Source organism: Osmia lignaria, chromosome 3 (genome assembly GCF_051020975.1).
Source record: "Osmia lignaria lignaria isolate PbOS001 chromosome 3, iyOsmLign1, whole genome shotgun sequence".
Lineage (NCBI taxonomy): Eukaryota > Metazoa > Arthropoda > Insecta > Hymenoptera > Megachilidae > Osmia > Osmia lignaria.
Window position 1 is genome coordinate 7244956 of NC_135034.1, and position 20939 is coordinate 7265894.

Here is a 20939-nt window from a genome sequence, read left to right on the forward strand (position 1 = left end):
GATTGTATCTACTGATGCCAGTGACCTTCTATTGATTCCACGCTCAACGAAGCACGGGCCAAACCCTCGTCCTCTCTTTCGCCCTGTACACACTTTCTCGTCTTTCATCTTCTTTTCTTTATGTTTCTTCTGTTACTGTCTTCATATTTTCCTCAAATCCGCAATACTTTCCTCTTTTTGTCTTTGTTTCGTTGTCTTCATTTCGAGGGAAACCTTTTTCCTTTTTTCTCTCTATTCAGTATTTGTTACCCTTTTTTCCCAGATTCCCTTTTTTTGTCAATATAAATATTCTATTATTTTATACATTCATTTCTATCAGTATTTCTGGCACGTTTCTTTTTTATTGTTTGTATTTTTTTTTTATATATTTTGTTACATGTTTAAATTTATAGGTTATGTATCGTTAGATGCTGCTATCGATGAAGTTACCGATAAATATCGACAATATTCAAATGTTATTGATAGTTCGAATGGGGTGATTCAAGTAGAATATAACGTGTTATTTTATTTAAATCAATTTATTCTTGTTTTAAGTTAAAGCAAGAACTTTTCCATAACCATCTTGAAACAAATACCTATTTGGATTTCAAATAGAATTAAGTGTTAGATTAGTTTAAAGTTCAAACAAAAATAAATAAATCTGAATAATAAAATTGCGCGTTTTAATCTTCTACTTGTCACTGCTGTTAACTGGACGATATTATTGATATATCGTAAAGTATCAATAAGATATCGATAACTTATCGATAATCGATAGTAGCACATCGATATTCACATTTGCTATCGAGTGTATGCATTTAAATTAATATATTTTTGTTGAATGAGGTATGAAAATGTATGATTCTATTAATAATAGTTTAAATTTCGTTGGATATAAGTACCTTTAAGTAAATTAAACGTCGTGTTTACATTTTAAAAATTATATATGCAACTATACGTGTAATATAGCCAAATATCTTTATTTTATAAATAACGTAAAGTCTAAGTGATTGAAATATCTGTTACACTGTAAAGAACAGGAAGAATGGTATGAGCGACCTATATTAGTATTCATGTGAAACGTGTTAGCAGAAATTATGCATATTCTTCGTAAAACAATTTTTTATATTATTAAAAAATGAAATCAAGTGGGCGGTGTTATGTACTTAAAATACCACTTACGATGCGTATATTGGAGTATCAATAAATTAATCAATAACTCGGGTACAAGTTTATGTTTATTTTAGGACTATCCAACTTTATAAGTATTTGCAGTACCATGATAAGAATATTACAGTTAACGCACATGATTAAATTTTTTAAATCTGTTTCATCATATTAAACGTATTTTTCTTATGAAGTTTGTTATAAATTAAAACAACATTTAATAATTTAAAATATAAAATTAAGACTGAGATCAAATGTTATGTTATTGTGTACTGTACTACCTGTAGCTATCTCTACTGTAATAGTCAATGTATTAGATAGTCAACAATGATAAGAAGGTGTTTTTATATTATTTTCTTTTCTCTATATGTTTTAGAATGGACAAGCTGTTAAGAGAAATGAACGTGGAGTGGCGATGACAAGCCTGATCTTGGAAAACGCAGACTTGAACCGACTTTTTCCGAAATGTCGGCCTAGGGGTGGCCCACCCCCGAGTCCGGGGGCCTCCACGCAGATCAGTCAGCCGCATGAGAGCCTCTGTCAGAAGGAGGCCGTCTCTGTTACCACCAGCCTCACGAGTACACTTGCAACTACGTTCGCAAACACTCTCACGACCACCCTTGCAATCGCCTCCAAGAACACCCATTCGACGCACTTTCACGCGATACCGGAAGACATGATCGACTTAGAGCGTGATATCTCTGATAGGTAAATTTACATTGATTCATAGATCATTGAACCGTATATTAAATAAAAATTACTTTATTATTTTATTTATTTATTTAACTTCAAGTACTAATGGTAAATAAACAGTCAAGAAACTTTTGTATTAGAATTTTCTTTACATCTTAGGAATGTTACTTTTCAAATATTAATTTAAAATCTTATTAAACTATTTAATTGTTGTGTATTAAAATATTCAAACTAGTATAATAGATACATCTAAGGGATACAATTAATGCTTTTGCAAATCATTTAAGGTAAAATCTGAATATAAAGGGTAATTTTGAACATCTATTTTTTATAGGACAGCAAGCATGGTGTCTGGTTTCACAGGTGAGAGTCAGCTATCCGTTGGTGTCAGCGGTGGCAGTGGCAGTGTTGGTGGTCCACTTGGAACATTTAGCTCACTTGGCACACTTAACACAAAACCACTTTCTTCAAGTTCCTCATCTGCCTCTGGGCACAGTGAGGATGCACAACAATATGGTAGTTTCCCAGGAAGTGATCATCAGAGTCATTCACAGCAGGATGATAGCGGACCTGAGGAAAGCCCTGTATACATTTTAACTTCTGCTAAGGGTGATCGTAGTTATAAACTAATGGATTCAAGGTAAATTCTTTTATTATTTTATTGTAGATTAATGAAGGCTTTATTATTATTTGGAAAATAAAAATAAAATATTTTGAGGCCAACAAATCAGTAATTACATATAAAAGAAATAGTAAAGTATATAGTAAATATTTGTGATTGTTGAAATATTAAATAATTTCTAGTAGTGCCTAAATATATTTTAATTTTAGTAACAATATTTTAAAACTTTTCAGCATGCTAATTGTTATCATTTTATTTATGTTAATTACATATTTCACAAAAATATTTTTCTTTTAAATTTTTTAATGAAAAAATGTATAATTCATAACTACTTTTGTCACTTTTTTATGTAAAAATCTATTGTAAACAAGGAACATTAATTAATCTATAATTAATGCTTATAAATCTTATTCATATTTTGTAAAAAATCGTTAAACTTGTCAATGACATAATCGAAGAGCAGTCGATAAGCATTGTGTAGCAATGCATGTTAGGTTAGATACATTATGTTTGTTTCTCATTGTCAGTTATATTTATTGTGATTAATAAAAAAAGTGAATCATACAAACTGACTGTTATAATAAAAATATAATTTTAAACAAATAAATGTATTAATAATGTGTAAGTAATAATTAAGTAACTTACTATAATGAAATTATAGTGAAACTTGTCTAAATATGTTCTTTGTTTACATCATTTTACAAATGTAAATATTATCGATAGACAGTAATCATTTTAACTGAAATAAGCAAATTAGTATATTCCTGAAATATGTATATGTTTGTTAAAATGAAAGTTTTATCCAACTTTTAAGTGTATGTATAGAAATAATATTTGGGTATTGTGCTACTATTCTTAAAATTTTTACTAAAAAAAAAAATAGAAACATGAAACAGATAGTAAAATATTAGATATTTAATATGCAAGTACTTACATATACATGTATAATGAAAAATTGAACAAAAAGTCTATTGAATTAATTTAAATAACAATGATAATAATATGTAACTTCTATTAGTTCTTATATTATTACTAGTTGAATGTAAATGCAATATTTTTAAGTTTTATTTATGATTAAATTTGATTTACAGTATTTTTTAAGTATTAATTTGATTGGAATTATTTTATGTATATAAAATTCAAACTCAGGTTCTATTTTTTTATTTTATTGTATATATATTTATTACTTTCTTTTTGCAGAATATAAGAACTTTTAAGAAGTAATTGTGTGTTTTATTCAAGTTTGAAATGAACCCCTTTTAATGTATCCTTTTAATGTAAATTTAATATTTTTTCGTATCTAACATTTTAATGTTTTGGAACTGCACATGAATTTTATTTCAGTATATTTAGTATACTACAACAAAAATGAGTGTTAATATTTATAAAATTACTAGACAATCATTATTTTTTTTAGAATTATAGAAATTGCTGGTGGACGAGAAGTTTTTTCTCAGAGTCGAGGTAAAGTAGCAGCAAGAAAATCACGCTTTCTTGCTGCATCAAATTCCTTGAATAATGAAGATATTCAAACAGATAACAAGCTATCTGTTAAAAGAAATAATAAATCACCAAATACTCAAACTATATGGGAATTAAGAAGCCGGTAACTTAAAAGCTATTTATATATTATACATATAATAAATTACTAGCATCTTCTTTTCATAATAAAACTTATTTTGTGTAAATGTTTTCTAGATGTGGCGATACAAGAAAGCAACGTTCTAACAGAGAAGTAACTGAAACTGTATTTTCTTCAGAAATACATTCAGTGTTGCATAATCCAACAAAATCTATTCTCGATTATGATTCTCCCAAGAGCAATCACAGCAACCATATTATTAATTATGACTCAATTCTGAATAGCAATAATGTAGAATACGGTGTATCGAAAAATACTACAGATTTTGATTATGGATTATCAAAGAGTTGTATAGATTATCAATCGAACCATACAACACCAGCAAGAAGCATGGCGATCGTCAGCGATGGTGAAGTAGTTGTCTTTGATGACATTGATGATAACTGGCAAAATTTACGACTAGACTTAACTTCTAATAATACCAATCAAATTACATCAACTAATTTAAATCTGGAGTCTGAAGAGTCTCAAAGAGGTCGTATTCCTCCGGAACCTTTGAGTTCCAGCATTGGAAGTACTCCAAGTCCTACAACGGCATATCATCGTAATACTTCAGAATTTTTTAAGGTATTCTTACTTTTATTTTTTTGTGATATAAATTTTGAAATATCAAGTACTTTTGATGATCTTATTAAAAAACAAATACAACTTTTTTAGGTGATTACTCCTGCTAGCGATTGTGAAGTTGACTCGCCATCTTCAGAACGTAATCACAAAGTGGCAAGAGTAATTGGTGAATTACCAATAGCACAATATTCTGAAAGTCCAAGACGTTATGGAGTACGTGATACTCAACTTCCTTGTCTTCTATCATCGCCATCTGTATATATGACACCGAGACCTGGCTTTCCCCAGAGAGTATTACCAACAACACCAAGTCATAATGAGGTATACTTTAATTTAAAAACGACGATGATTATATTAATAATAAAATCAATTAATTGAGGGTATAATTGTGAATAAACTTTTCTGTATTCTGTTTTTAGAAGGAGGATACTTCTGCAGAAATAATTGTAGAAAAGGCTGTGGTAGAAACAAATATGAATTATACTGATGATCAAACTGTAAATGCCTCTTCTCCAAAAGTCGAGGACGAAGAAGATGATTCTTTAAAACCATCAACTTTGCCCACTGACAACATAAGTAACTTGGTATCATCCGGTGGTAGTACATTTGATTATTTGTATGAATTTTCTGAGACACGAAAGGTACTTGAAGAATTTTTTAAGTGTCCGCCACCGATGAAAGAGAAAGAAAACAGTACTGAATCTTTCCCATTTCAGGTATTAATTTTGATCGAACATGAGTTTGTCTTTTATTCGTATTATAAATAAATTTGTTTTCTTATTTCAGGATCTTGATTATGAATTAAGAAGACAAGGGGGAAGCAGTTACGTTGGTCAGCGATTGGCTAGTGGTCCACCAACAACGGAAGAAGTTTTGGTACATGAATCTCCTAAAAAACAAAGAAGTGATTTCCCACAGAACGTAAGTTTGAAAAAAAAATGTTAAATTATTTTAGATGGCAGTTACTCATCTTACATATTAACTGTAAAATAATTCTTTTTCAGAGCGGTGAACATGAGAATAATTTCTTAGACCTCTCAGTAGGTACTGGGAGCAGTGAAGATCTCGGCGAAACAGAAGTTGGATTACAAGTCGGGCATTCTCGTAATTTTACATTGAGTCCTGAAACGACTGATTGTGATAGTAACTGTGGAGACCTCGATAGTGAAGTTTCTTTAATGATGATGGATAATGAATTGATACCGGCTAGCGGTCTGCTTGGATCGGTCGGTGACTTAGGAAATAATTCAGATTCCTTAAGAATATATACTAGTATGCCGGTCCTTGAAGACGGCTTATCAAGCGGACATGCCAGTGATACTGATAATAATAACCCAACTGTGATGCTAATGAAGCGACAAATTAATGAGATCGAAAAGGAGATTATTCAGAGAAGTCGTGTTAATGATACTGGTCATCCTACTGCGACGGAAAGAGATTCAATAGGAAAAGATCTTTCTGGTTTAACTGTTAGCAAAGATATTTTACATTCGTTGAAAGCATCATCACCTGATCTGTTTGTTCCTAACAAAGAAAATTCGTATGATACAAATGAGCTGCAACTTGATGGTTTGGATCCTCTTGGTACACCTCCACCACCTGCGCCACAAGCTAGACAAAGTGTTAATATAGAAATAGGTGGTGGAGTTGAAGCTGCTATTAAAGATATTAGGATGGCTTTACAAAGGACGAAAACTTTACCTGTCAAGTCTTCTACTGAAGAACCGCCCGAACCTAATGTTAGTCCGATTTGGATACCAAGGTATTTCACTTTCTTTTTTCTTACATATATAATATTTTTAGATTTTTATTGCAATCTATCAGATGTACAGTACTGAGCATGACAGGCTTTTTATAACCACTGGCGTAACTTTATGGTGGGTCTGATTTCCCAAAACACGTGGATTGGACCCCATACCGTTCTGTAATTACAAAATTCTCAAATTTCAAACCTCTAAAATTCTACACTCCTAAGATTTAAAAATTCTCAAATTTTAAGCTACAGGGCTTGACCCACTCCAGAAAAAAATTTTAGTTACGCTAATGTTTATAACTGCAATAAAGCATTACATAGTTGCAATAGGGTTGTTCATTTTAAAACCAATGTATAAACGTATATTACAATAAAATAAATAATATTTAAGATGCAATTATTATTGTTTAAGTACATCTAACTAAAATTTAGTATATTGGATGGCAGGCGGAGAATTTGCGTAGAAAATAATAGTGAAGAATCGGAAGTTCGACGTACAGGTGAAGAAGCGGATGTTGAAGTGGAGGAAGGTCCAGACGAAGAAGAGGCAGATACTGATCTTGAAACTGATCGTTTGCTTGGACAACAAAGAACAGATGATCAGGGTTTTTATGACGATAAGGTAAGATTTAAAACAATGCTACACATTATTACATATATATAATCATTACAATAATATTTCACTTAAAATAATACTTAACCCTCAGACACCATACTAGGCGAATTTGTACCAGCAAAACATTGTTTCATTTGTGACATTTTATCTGGCTAGTCTTACAATTTCCTTTCACTATGTTGAATATGTCAGTATTATAGAGTACTATATATTACGAGTTTAATTTTCTTTTTTTTCTCTTCAAGTTCTTAGTGATAAAAAGTTCAAAATTATAATTCGCACTGGTGTGGTGTTTGTATGCTGAGGTAGACTATGGGGTTAAAACAATTTTTGAGGATTAACAAAACTTCTTAAAAGCATGACATTACTGACAAATAAAATAACAGAGAAACATTAAATATAACTCCAAATACAAACTAATTAATGTGCATATATCAGCTAAGATCATTATTTTATTATAGTTTATGCAAAATTGGAAATATTAAAAAATTTCAGTATCATAATTAATTAAATTTTCATTTAGTATTATTTATTTTGAATAATTATAAACTTTGCTTTCATTTTGTATAGTTAATTTTTAAGTCTTATAGTACATTAAATATATAGAATTTGTAATTATAAGGGAACACGATCGTGATCTTCTTCCTAAAATATTAATCCTTTGTTTGGTAGATTTATTGTATAATAAAACAACTTTTATGTTTGCCAGCAATATAATTGTTGAATGTTTCAAATATTTGAGATTTTTCATATGTTTTAAAAATAAACATGTAAATTTTAAGATAAATAATCAGGATTATAAGGCAAGCAAATAAGCATAAGCCAAATAAAGGATTAAATAATAAAAGTGATTACAAAATGTATATAAGAAGTATCTTGGGTAATAAAGAATTTGAGCAGGGGTATTTAATGAGTAAGCAAACTAACATAAGATAAATGTAATTGGTGTTACATAGGGGTGGAGGAAGCCTAAGACTAGGACAATGTTACCACCGATGAGTGGAAAACTGTCAACTCCTAAACAAACTCCCCCAAAAAGCCTGAGTGTTGCTCCGGTAGAAAGCCCGTTAGCACCCTCGGAACCTTTAGCTTCGACCTCTGCCTGTGTGTCCACTTCCGCTTCTGCCTCTATTTCGCCTCCTCCAGTAGTTTCCGTTATACAACCACCACCTTGCGATCGTGACGTTACCACTCCCACGCAACCCTCGTCAAGTCCACAGAAGACTCCAGTTAAAAATTCTCCCTCATCCCCTCAGAGTCTCAAGGAATCTGGCAGCAAGGTGAAAAAGGTGCCCTTTCAATTACATTAAATCAACCTCTCTTCTTTTTGTCCTATCTTCTGCTACTGTAGATACTGCTCAAAACACTGTTACTGCTCCCTTTAATTGCTGAAGAATAGAACCAACAGTGAAAATGTATTCCTTTAATGGGTCGCATTTAAAATTCAGGTAATACAATAGTAGGAATGGCTCATACTATTCAAAAGGCATTTCTTATATAGTTCATTAAATTCTGCAATTTAAAGTATGACTCATTAAAATAGTACATTTCCAATTTAATCCCATCCTTCTTAGTATACTTAATGTTTGCAATTAGATGAAAATGAATTCTTTCAAGATGCTATTAATTTCATCAGGACAAAAGCTTTTTAACTTACACTTTTTGAATTAATAAATTTTTTTAGTCAGTGAATTTGAATGTATGTCGGATAAATTGAAATAGATATTGTTTTATGATAATTTTTCATAAGATATTGTACGTAATTTAGTATCTGTTATGTTTTATTGAATATAATATGTAAATGACTTTCCAATATTTTTCTTCTTAGGTTTTGAACAAAAAAAATACATGACATAGTTGCAATAGTTTTTAACTCGTCTGTTTGTGAGAAAAGAGAGTAATTCATTGCAATGGCATTATGCAGTAGAACCTTAGTTCAATCCTTCTAATTAGTAGAATTGCTTTACTTGTTTGCTTCCAGCATACAAAACATAGTTTTGCATGTTTCCACCTCTTCTTCCTTTCCACATAATCTATTTTAGGCGAGATAAGGCTGTCTAATTTAATAATACTTACTAATTTACTAATACAAAATATTAATAAATGGTTATCATACAAAATTTAATACTTTGGTATAACCATATGCATGTATATTGTATTTAATCTTCTTTTACTATTAATTACAGCATGTTATCAATAAAAAAAAAATATATAAGAATTATAATTTTATAATAAACTTTCAACTTTAAAAGTATAATGTTAAAATACATAGAATAAACTTGAAAGTGAATTTAATAGTAATTTATATCTAAGTAAATTAATAATTTATTCTTTTAATTTTTTGTTAATTTAACGTTTCTTATATTAAATATTATACTATAAGAAATCATCATTGATTAATATTACTATGTTATTAGATCTATGAAATATTCATTGCATGAATGGAGCTTATATTGATCATATGAAATATGATTTGTAGAAAGCACGTAGTCATGACATTGTATGACATACTCCTATTTACCTCATTACATGAAGTATATTGAGAGTTTTGTGTGTTCCAGGAAAAAGAGGAGAAGAAGAAAAGCAGAAACAAAGAAGGTAATAAGATGTTTTTTTATCCTTTCTGAGTACTAACACGACATTTATGATTTTTTAGTTATTAACAACTAAAATACTATCAATATTTTTATAACATGCAATAATTTATAACAATTAGCAATTATTATTTAACAAAAGGTGATTTAAAATAGTAATGATTTTTATCTTATATTAAATGACATTCGAGAAGCAAAAATAGTAAATACACTACATTTTCACAAGCATTATTTAATAAATGCACGCTAATAAACTAATTCATTTTCTTTTCCACTTTGCTGCATTCCTAATGGATACAATGGGTAGGTACTAATATAGAAAATGTAATTGAAGCTCATTTAAATTAAGTTTTAAATATGTAACTCACTTAAAATTTCTTTAAAATTTGTTTTTGAAGTATTAATATCATTGTACCATTTTAAATGTTATACTTGTTAGGTTTATTAATAAAAAATTAATATTTTGCTCTTAATTTATGCTAGTTGTAAATTAAAAATATATATGAAGAGTTCTCAACTAAACTGCTTTTAGTCTCAATTGACTATTTATCAGTGTTCAACCACCCAACAAAGTTAAGTTTAAATGGTACATTTCTGGATATATTTCAGCTCTTCTCGACGATCCTTCAGTTTTAATCGAAGGAGTATTGTTCCGAGCAAGGTACCTCGGATCTACTCAGCTTGTGTGCGAGGGAGAGCCCACAAAATCTACTCGCATGTGCCAGGCAGAAGAAGCTGTGTCTAGGATAAAGGTACGTTATCACTATTATATTCTATGTTTGCATTTTATGCATTCTTCTTATCTCCTACAGTCTATTGTTTGTTTTCTCCTCTACAGTTATGTTTTTGTTCCTTTAATATTGTGATCAGTGAGCAAGATTCCACATCAGATTAATCAGACCAGTTTTAATATTTAAAAAATTAGAATTTTAAGGAAAAGAATAAAGAATTATAAAATGAGATATTAAAACTCGTCAACTTTTCTATTTTATAAGATTAAGTTATCAAAACAGTGTACATAAAAGATTTTGGAATGTACGTTTCTTTGCTGATTAATTTTGTGTGAAATTTACAAAGAATTCATTTAAATGAGATACATATTTTTACTCTATACTTTCTTACACTTATAAATCAGATGTTCACAATTATTGGAACATCCCTAATATCAAACTTAACATTCTGTGCTGTGTATGTGCAGTAAAATTTATGTCTACCTTTATTTAAATCATCATAGCTCATCTTTAGACACATATACCTTTGCACAATTCATTCAGAAAATACATGATGGGTCTTTAGTTTATTTTGGAATTTTGTAGGTAAAGACCTTATATCGTTGGTGTAAGCATTCCTTTTATTTTCATGCTCTGCAAACACATATATGTTTGTACATATAGATGTTTAACAATATAACCATTATGTTGTGGAAACGCTACTTAAAGAAAATATTTCACTAATGGGACTTCCTGTATAGTTGTGTTTGATCAATCAGGTTACTCATTCAAAAATAAAATGATTTTTAATTTCATACAATTATTGGTTATTTATCTTGGCAATTGTTGAGTGTATAAACATATGCATCAGCTTTTAATATTTACATTTTTATTTAAAAATATCTGCCTACTGTAAAGCATATTAGTGTGTTGTAAAAATTATCAGGAGACAAAAATGATTTATTTACTATATTGATAAATCATTTTGTTTTTTTAATTTTATTTATGGAATGGATACTTTACTAAACGCATTGCACACTAATTTCGGAACGATCATAAATGAAAATTTAATAAGGAATGCCATTAACATTGGTGTAACTAGGATATTTTTCTGGGATTTTTAAAATTTTAAAATTTTAGAATTTTGAAATTGTATACTTTTACAATCTTAGAATTTTAGAATAGTGGGAGAACCAATTCACATTTTTGGGGAGGCCAGCCCCACTTTAGTCTCTAGTTATGCCAATGGCCGTTAATTATTTAATTTATTCCCCAATACATTTATTGTTTATACTTTCACACCTGTTATACTTTTTATGCATTGTATGTGAATTAGACATTATATTTTATTTAAATGTATCATTAAAAAAATCGTTTCAACGAATCACTGTAAGTACACTAAGGGTCCATTTATACATAACTATACTGTGTTTAGGGCTCTCTCATATAATTTGTAGTCTTGATGTATTATTAATCGTCGATTAGTCAAAAATAAAAATAATTATTTTATGTATATTTGCATAATTGAATGTATATCAAATTCACATTATATTTATTTAAAACTAAGATCACATCAGGACTATAACTTAAACATATAGGGGGAAGCCCCGAGCGTGGCAGTTGTGCACAGGGGTAGAAACTGGCATTTAAATTTTTACCGCTATATTACCGACATAACCAGCCTTCTTGTAGCGAGTAAATTTAATTAATTAGGCCCCAAACTCCTACTGGAAATTTTCCCAAACTCCCGATGGCCAAATTCACCCCTGGTTATGAGTAAATGGATCTTACATGAAAGTGTAATGTATCTTTGGTGGCTCTATCATAAGTATATACATATAATGCACTAAATATTACGCTCTTGCATGTATAAAAATATGATTTTTTAAGTTATAACATAATAATTATTAAATCTTAACTAATCAGTTATATAACGTACAATAAAATATGTTCCATTGAGAGAAAGTTCTCGTTGAGACATTTCGATTAAACCTGAGAGTTTTTTCTATAAACTAGGAATACCGTAAAACTGAAATTGAAATCACATTTGGAGTTCGTATTTCCGTCGTTAATTTTCGTTCAAATCTGTCGATCCAGATTCACCCCTTTTTATGTGCCTCTGATGAAACTCCAAGTATCCATTAATTTTTCTTATGTAGATTTTTTCTTTAAACACTGAAATTAAAGATCTTAGCAATTTTATAAAAAGAAAATTTTAATTCTTTTAAACAAAATTATATAATTTTATCAAAAAATTATGAATTCGTTTAAACCATAGGCATTTGATGCGAATAGTGCGTTGATCCACAAGAGGTGATGGGCGGGAATTTAGCGGGAAAGAATAACAATTATTTTCGAATTAATATAGTGTAAATATTTTGAAAAATTAAAATTTGATCTAATTCAAAAAGTGTAATATTAAAATGATTAATCTCATAAATATATACAATGGAAATAAATATTTGAAAGAAATAAGTAAATGTAATATGGAAATTAATTTATATTAATTTATTATATTAAAAATCTTTTAAATCTCTTATTTCTATGTCTATGGTTTAAACATACATTTTTATTCTACAATTATTTTAGTGTTGCATAACTTATTTTAAACACTTTCAGAGTTATGAATATAAAATATTTTTGTTATAGTTTTTCTGTTACAAATATAGAATTTAAGTTATTCTAAGGGTACATATCTTTTTTTAAATATTCGAATACTAATAAGCTGGTTCTATAAACCTAGTTACGTAAAAAAGAAAAAAAAAAATGAATGTTTTACTATAGCCACCCCTTCCTCGTGTTATTACCACCACCACCACCTGACCAGCGGACACATTTTCTTATGTGATTTTGATGTTTCTCTGTGTTAATTTGTCTCAGAACAGGAGCTGGATAAAATATGAAATAACAAACTATGTGTCCTTCTAATCACTCCTCTAACTATAAAAACATCTTAACGTTTACTGTTCAATGAGATCATATGGAAAAGAAACGGAAGAACAACACTATACAGAGTGTATCATTTTTATAGTGAATTGCATCTTTCTACATGCACGTTATTAAAAGCTAATCTATTAAATATTTATTTATAATTTTATAATCAAATGTTACGATTAATAATCTTATTTTGTTTCCAACGGGATAATAAAATTTCTCTTGATAGAACAGATAAAGGTATTTCTAACGGAGAGTAATAGTATTATTTCCTGAAAGGAACTATTTTTTATTCGGCTCCTTCGCAACTATTTTCTTGTGTATAGTTGTCTATCCTTCTTTGCTTCGTAGATTGTACGCAGCACTATATCTCTTTTTCTGCACGATCGTGTATTATAAAAAATTGCGTGTAATATAAGTCACATTGAACGGACAAAGAGTATTTCATTTATGTTAATAGATCTGGGTGTTTCACATATTGTACATGAATTAGGGTGAAACTTTTCTATTTCAATTGGAATATTTATCACTTTTTTTTTAAATTAAGATGTTTACAATAACTTCATCACTATGCGGCATACAATGGAAACATTAATGTGAATTATACATTAAATCTCTGTAATAAGTTCAATAATGAAAATATTAAAAATTGAAATGATAAATTATTAATAATACATATTTATTATAGACTATTATAGAAGATAATAATTGCAAAATGTTATATACCTTTTAGAAGGAAATTGATTTTAAACGATTGATGCCATATCGGTCAGTTAGGTCTAGGTTAATTTTATTTATTATAGAAAATAATAAGAACAAAATTATATAGTATTTACAAACTCAAACATTTGAGTCGACTGAGATCCAAACTTATAAAATTAAATTAAAATTGGGACGCTCTCCATGGTCCGCCTTCCGAGAGTCAACCCTTTGACTGTTATTGAGTACTCCAGGCTTAATCGTTCTGTGTGTACGAATTAGGAATTAAGTTCGTTAAGTTCAGCATCTTCCTTAAGAAAGGCTAGCGCCCTCGGCGGTATAAGTACACGAAAAGTTGAAAAACTATGAAAACCGTAGAAAAATCGATAAAGAAAGTTCTTTACCGCGTTTGTTGGTGGTGCGTGGTAATGTGATTAGCAAGAGAATTTGTTTGTTTACGTTACGGAAGGAGGGGCCAGTGGCTACGGGTATGCAGGCCACGCTGTTAAACTATGGGGGGCAACATGGTTTTGGTCGATGCAGCGTTGCCTCGCAAGGAAGCCTCGAGGAAGATGAGTGCGACTCGAGCGAAGAACTTATAGGGAGCACCCCTGGTGGGGGCCAGTCCGAGTCGCAGACTGTGGGTCTCCAACCAAAACTGGCCCCGATCAGTGGCTCTATGGAGCCCACCACCGTTTTCAGGCTTCACTTTCTCGGATCGGTTGAAGTTGAAGAGGAAGGGAGACGTAAGCGCCTTAACAACCACATAGTGCGGGAGGCTGTGACTAAGATCAAGGTCCGCCCTCCAACCCTTAGATGTATCATATTTCTAATTGTTGTTTTAGATTTTTCTAATCTGTTTTACGGACATTGTTTTTTTATTTTCACGTTCATTTCTGTACATGTATACATTACCCTTCCACTTTTTTCACTGACAACGAGTATGTGATATCACGTTTCATATTAAGGAAACACTATGCCCCTTAGTTTATCTTCAGAGAGGACGCCCTGAACGTTCAGGGTATTTCATGGATAGGCCAGGAATAGGTTGTAGATCAGTTAGGTTTTCACGTGAAACACTTCTTAAGAAACACCTAAACTGAATGCAAATGGTCTGTTTTCATATAAAAAATATGGCTCCTTATATGCAAAGACAGAGGGTTCTAAGTTAGGTTCTATCTAGATTCTCTTTGGGTTCTCCCAAACGGTAAAGCAAGTGGTGGTAGGCTCCTTCCTTTAAGTAGAAGAAGTCTAACTTGTACCTGAAGGGTACGCTGTGCCTAACCTAACATAACTTAATCTAAACTAACCCTGGGCAGTAAGTAGTATGGCCAGCACAGCCGCCCGCAGTAGCCGATGCATACAATGGCGGACATTGAAGGCTACTCCCTACTTCTCAATTTCTTAAATACAGGATGTTATACAGGGAATATCGAGTCATGAATATCAAGTTAATTAAATAATAATTAACAAACAGTTTTTGAATTAATAAATATTCTATACAAAGATCTGTACTCGTTATCAGTGAAAATGAGTGCGATTAGATACAATTATTTAAATGAAACATATTTTCAGTAAATAATACATGGTATTTAATTAGGTTTTTCTTGATAAACTCTCAGGTTTACGAAAAGTTTTTATCATTTCGTGTTACTAATATTTTTAAGTTTCTTTTTTTCAACACAGATAAAAAGAACTGATATTTTTTGCTACATTTACTGATATAATTGCATTCTCAATGTTGCACATTTTTTCTTGCAGTAAACTTAGATTTACTCTATATGTATTAAACTTCAATTTACAGTATTTTTTCTCATTGTTTTGTACTGTACACTGTTGTTTTTCTTGTTCGGTTAATTAATTACCATTTTTTATTTTACTACATGCTGCTTGTCATAATAGGCGTTGGTACGTATATTTAAAACACTATTATTTTAATTATAGAGTGCTTAATAATATTCATTACTAATTTAAACTTAATTGTGCAATAAAATTAATTTGAAGATGCATATTATAATTAATTACAATATTATATCTCAGCGTATAATTTAAGAAATTTTTTTGAAATAATTTATATAATATTGAAGTCTTTTTTTAATTTTTGTATTTTATATATTTCTTATTCTTAAAAAAAAAAAACACAGATTATAGAATTAAATCATTGTAGAAAGAAAAGAATTTCAATAATAACATGTTTTAATTTCAGTACAGCTGAAAGCAGTTTTTACAGGCATTAATTAAACTTAATAACAAACGATTAAATACATTCTATACTATTGTAAATAAATAAGGAAAGCAAAAATGATAATGAAATGAAAAAAGTTTCATATAAATGAGTAGATGAATTTTAAGTTACAAAACATGATATAAAAATATTTCAGTTTCAGATAGTAATTAAGAATATTTAAATTTAGGATATTATTTGAAAAATAATAATTAAGGATATTCAAACTTGAAGTAGTAATGTTAAAGGCTCCTAATTAATTTGTATAGTATCAAGCAAAGTAGGCTTCCCTAGATCCCTTGGATCCTTTTTTTAATCATATTATTTATAAACTCAGATTTAGTATTGCTGCGAAATTTACATATAATATTTTTTCTCTGTGTCTTATAAATGATTTATAATTAATAATAAATAATATGTCCGTACAGGCACCGGATGGCGAAACGCAACCGAGTACGGAAGTTGATCTGTTTATCTCGACGGAGAAAATCATGGTCCTGAATACGGATCTTAAAGAGATCATGATGGACCACGCGTTAAGAACAATATCTTACATAGCAGATATTGGTGATGTAGTGGTGCTAATGGCACGAAGACGATTCGTACCGCACGAAATGGAGGAAGCACCAAAAATCAACAGAACTCCAAAAATGATTTGTCACGTTTTCGAAAGTGAAGAGGCTCGGTTTATTGCACAAAGCATCGGACAAGCGTTTCAAGTAGCTTACATGGAGTTCCTCAAAGCAAATGGTATCGAAGATCATAGTTTTGTGAAAGAAATGGATTACCAGGAGGTGCTCAATTCTCAAGAGATATTTGGAGATGAACTACAAATGTTCGCCAAAAAAGAAATGCAAAAAGAGGTGATTCATTGTTTGTTACAATATTCTAAATTATGTTTAATTAACTGCGATGAAGAAGATTTGTATTTTTTATATATTACATAAATTAGAGACCTAGCATTCAATTATTAAATGTTTACAGGTAGTAGTACCAAAGGCGAAGGGTGAAATTTTGGGTGTAGTAATCGTTGAATCCGGATGGGGTTCTATGCTACCAACAGTTGTAATCGCAAATCTAGCACCAGCCGGTGCAGCTGCTCGTTGTGGACAATTAAACATTGGTGATCAGATAATAGCCATCAATGGTGTCTCGTTAGTCGGTTTACCTCTCTCCACTTGTCAAACTTACATCAAGAATTCGAAAAATCAAACAGTCGTCAAGTTAACTGTCGTTCCATGTGCGCCGGTGGTCGAGGTCAAAATCAAAAGACCTGACACTAAGTATCAGTTAGGATTTAGTGTACAGAACGGAGTAATATGTAGTCTGTTGAGAGGAGGAATCGCCGAAAGGGGAGGTGTTCGAGTGGGTCATAGGATCATTGAGATCAACAATCAAAGTGTCGTTGCTGTGCCGCATGAGAAGATCGTCAATCTTCTTGCCACATCCGTCGGCGAAGTATGTGAAATATTTTATTCTTAATTCCATTGATGTAACTAGGTTGCGGCTAAAGTGGGTTTAGCCTCTCCACCAAATGTGGATTTTCCCCTCATTATTCTGTTTTGTTCCAGATATTAATGAAGACAATGCCCACATCAATGTTTAGGCTATTAACTGGCCAGGAGTCTCCAGTGTACATATAAGCGTTTGGTTGCCTGGCTGATATGCGTAGTGAACAGACAATACATCCGCCATCCACTACCGTATAATTTACTAACTTTACTCTCTGTACAGATTTATTCTACGCAGATTGCTTTGTGTTTCAATTCTTGTGGAATTCTATTCATATACTCTCACCAGCTCCTGCTTAACAAAGCAACAAAACTTACGTAAACATGTTGCGACAAATATTAATATATTGAATATTTACATAAAGCAAAAGATATATATACATAATATATACATAAACGTTTTATTTATGAATGGGATTCTCTATGACTGTTTTCAAATTGACTATTCCAATAATTTATGGATAAATTTTGGATAAATTTTTTTTCATTTTTACTCTCTACTTATTTATTTATGCAATGAAAAATATATTGCAAGACAATTTTTTTCAACAACGTTATTGTGCCATTTATATTGTGCATTTATATTTACGAATTTTTTCTTTATTTCTCGTAATATCATTTTTTTCAATGTATTATATTTTGTGAATTTGATGAAAATGATATTTATTGCAGAAATAAAGTAACAAGTGATAAATAGATTAATAAAGTTTTTTATTTAATACGTATATTGGAGTTTATATTTAGTGAAATCAGCATTGAGAATCACATTCCATACGTGATAAGAAAAGCAAAGTATGCAGTGCACACGATTATATTAGGTTGATCGGAAAATAGTGTCGGATTCTTCAACAAAGTGTCAGTTTGTTATCATTACATGCAGTTTATTCATTAATCATTATTCATTGTTTCTACCGAAACTTGTTGAAGCATCGTTGAGCTGTAAGTTCAAGGATAGTCTCAAATCTGAAAATTTCGCACAAATTTTTAACCGCAACCGCAGTCGTATTGTTAACATTTTGAAATTCATCGATTATATAGTGACATACATAAATGCATTCTGTCTACACTAGGGATATACGGGTAGCCGAGATTACGGGCTCGACTCTAGTCGGAAAAGATCGGGTGGGATCGGCCCGAAAGCATTATCCTATTTGGGATCCCAAAATTTTTGAATTCTTGGGATTCGATTCGGTATAGTGTTTAAAATGGATCGTATCACATTCATAGTACGATCATTGATACACTCAATTTTTTTAAACAACCAAGAATATGGCAAACATGTAAAAAAAATCTTTATAGATACCCAACACTTGTACGTAGCAAATCGGGCGCTCATTCTTGCCCGACTTTTCCCGACCTGACCTAAAAATTTGCCTACCCGTATATCCGTAATCTACAGACATGCTAAGGATTGAAGGACATCCCTATTTGTTGTCCACATAAAGGTATAATACAAGTTGACTACACATGCAAATAAGTGCTGAAGGTCAGCTTATATTTTTCATAAGGAAAATCCGATAGTACTTTCCGATCAACCTAATACATAGCACAAAAGCTCTTTACCAACGTTTAGAGCAGGGCTGGAACTCTATACATTACGTAGCTCACGACGGAATATGTTTTTACCAGGGCCTTCATACATTCTGTTGGCTTCATAGAAAGTAACATTGTTTATTTAATCTGTTTTTTAATCCACGGATCGCAGTTTCCTTGTTTTGCACTAAGATTAAGAGCTACTATCTATTACATAATACTTTGAATGTGTCGTCTCGTGATAAATATCACGGTAGTTATACGGAAGAGTACTCCGTATTATGTATTGTACATGTAATTTTTTTTACTGTGATTTTCTTTTTATAACTACCTCTGTCGACAGAGGCATGCTTTTGCTGTTATTAGCAATCATTTTGAGCAAACAAGGATATTTAATAGCTCGCATCATTTATAAGAAAGTTCAACAATCGAGGTCGGTTATATAGTCAAGAAAATGCACAATTAAGAATTTAATATCCCATTTAAAATTTCTAACAAAATTATTGTCAAAATTACTATTTTAAAGAATATCAGCATTGAAAATTATATAAAAGGGTGCCTATTTCCTTGATAATGTATGTAAATCTAGAATTTTGCTTACTTCTTAATAATACAGATTTTAAATAACAAAATTTAATGTCCAAAGGATACAAATGATTCCATTGATTCCATGAAAATAGAAGACATTGACAATTATTTGAAATATTTATTTTAAGTTTCATCTTAGCCACTTCATTTCATCGATTGATATTAACAAATACACTGTGAATAACTATTGAAACAAATCTATAATCTGTGAAGCAACATCTATATGTAACATACTGCGTATAAATGAACGCACTTATTTTTATTACTGGTGGACGATAATATCTCTTAGAATCGTCAGCTGTAAGCGACTTTTGTGGTGCAATATTGCTACATCATTTTTTTATTATTACTGTAACCAAGCGAGAGCAATCTCATTAAAATAATTATACCAGCATTTACAATTGTCACCATTAATATGCTCTTCTTCAACTATTTAGAAAATACTTTCTATCTATGAAATATAAATGAAATGAAGAAAAAAAAAAAATCATGAAATATTAATCTCAACTTTGCGTAACATTGTGACTGAGAAATTATTAAAAATTACAAATGGTAACAAAATAATGTTAATGCGGAGAGGAGTTCTCTTCTATGTAAATACCGCGCATTATATTAATTCTAAGTTTCATGTATTTTTTGCTGAAAAATTTTTCACTTTTTCGCTTCAACTATTGAAAAATACGCGATAACGAAAATCTTAAGATTTCTAATGAAAGTTTGATAAAATTTCAATGCCAAAGTACATTAAGTAATAACTTAAGTATGACAATATCCAAAATCGTTTCGTTTTTCCTAATTATATATCATAACACCTAACATAATTTTGATTTTTGGTGTATTTCAAATTTCAGTTCGTAATCATTTCTATCTCCGATATAAACTTTCATAGAACATCAAATTTGATCGTGTGTTTTAAGATAATAAGGCAATTCAGTATTTATTAAAGTAAACATTGGAATCTAAAAAAAGACTTATACTATATATTTTCATTCTTTAAGTAAATATCATTATTTCATTCATGTATTTCTTTTCTTTATATTTTTATTGTTTCTATTTACTTTTTGTTTTTAATGATATCAAGTCACATTATTATTTGTCATGTTAGTT

The 20939-nt window shown here is 30.4% G+C and overlaps 1 protein-coding gene across 11 annotated transcripts in view; it reads left to right on the forward strand.

Annotated features, from left to right (window-relative positions):
- LOC117605461 (uncharacterized) overlaps positions 1 to 20334 on the forward strand; it is a 24688-nt gene extending 4354 nt beyond the window's left edge. For 5 of the 11 annotated variants that reach the window (XM_076688002.1, XM_034326834.2, XM_076688000.1 and 2 more), the window contains exons 2-16: positions 1523 to 1854; positions 2174 to 2479; positions 3879 to 4067; positions 4160 to 4670; positions 4761 to 4991; positions 5090 to 5386; positions 5457 to 5591; positions 5675 to 6432; positions 6856 to 7045; positions 7996 to 8328; positions 9601 to 9637; positions 10243 to 10385; positions 16629 to 17063; positions 17185 to 17658; positions 17772 to 20334. In XM_076688002.1, coding sequence (XP_076544117.1) covers positions 1562 to 1854; positions 2174 to 2479; positions 3879 to 4067; positions 4160 to 4670; positions 4761 to 4991; positions 5090 to 5386; positions 5457 to 5591; positions 5675 to 6432; positions 6856 to 7045; positions 7996 to 8328; positions 9601 to 9637; positions 10243 to 10385; positions 16629 to 17063; positions 17185 to 17658; positions 17772 to 17843 — 4404 coding nt within the window. In that variant the 5' untranslated portion in view covers positions 1523 to 1561 and the 3' untranslated portion in view covers positions 17844 to 20334. Of the gene's footprint in view, positions 1 to 1522; positions 1855 to 2173; positions 2480 to 3878; positions 4068 to 4159; positions 4671 to 4760; positions 4992 to 5089; positions 5387 to 5456; positions 5592 to 5674; positions 6433 to 6855; positions 7046 to 7995; positions 8329 to 9600; positions 9638 to 10242; positions 10386 to 14445; positions 15547 to 16628; positions 17064 to 17184; positions 17659 to 17771 lie in introns of those variants that run through there. The other 6 variants (XM_076687999.1, XM_034326835.2, XM_076688005.1 and 3 more) reach the window with 6 other exon arrangements.
- Positions 20335 to 20939: the final 605 nt, after the last annotated feature.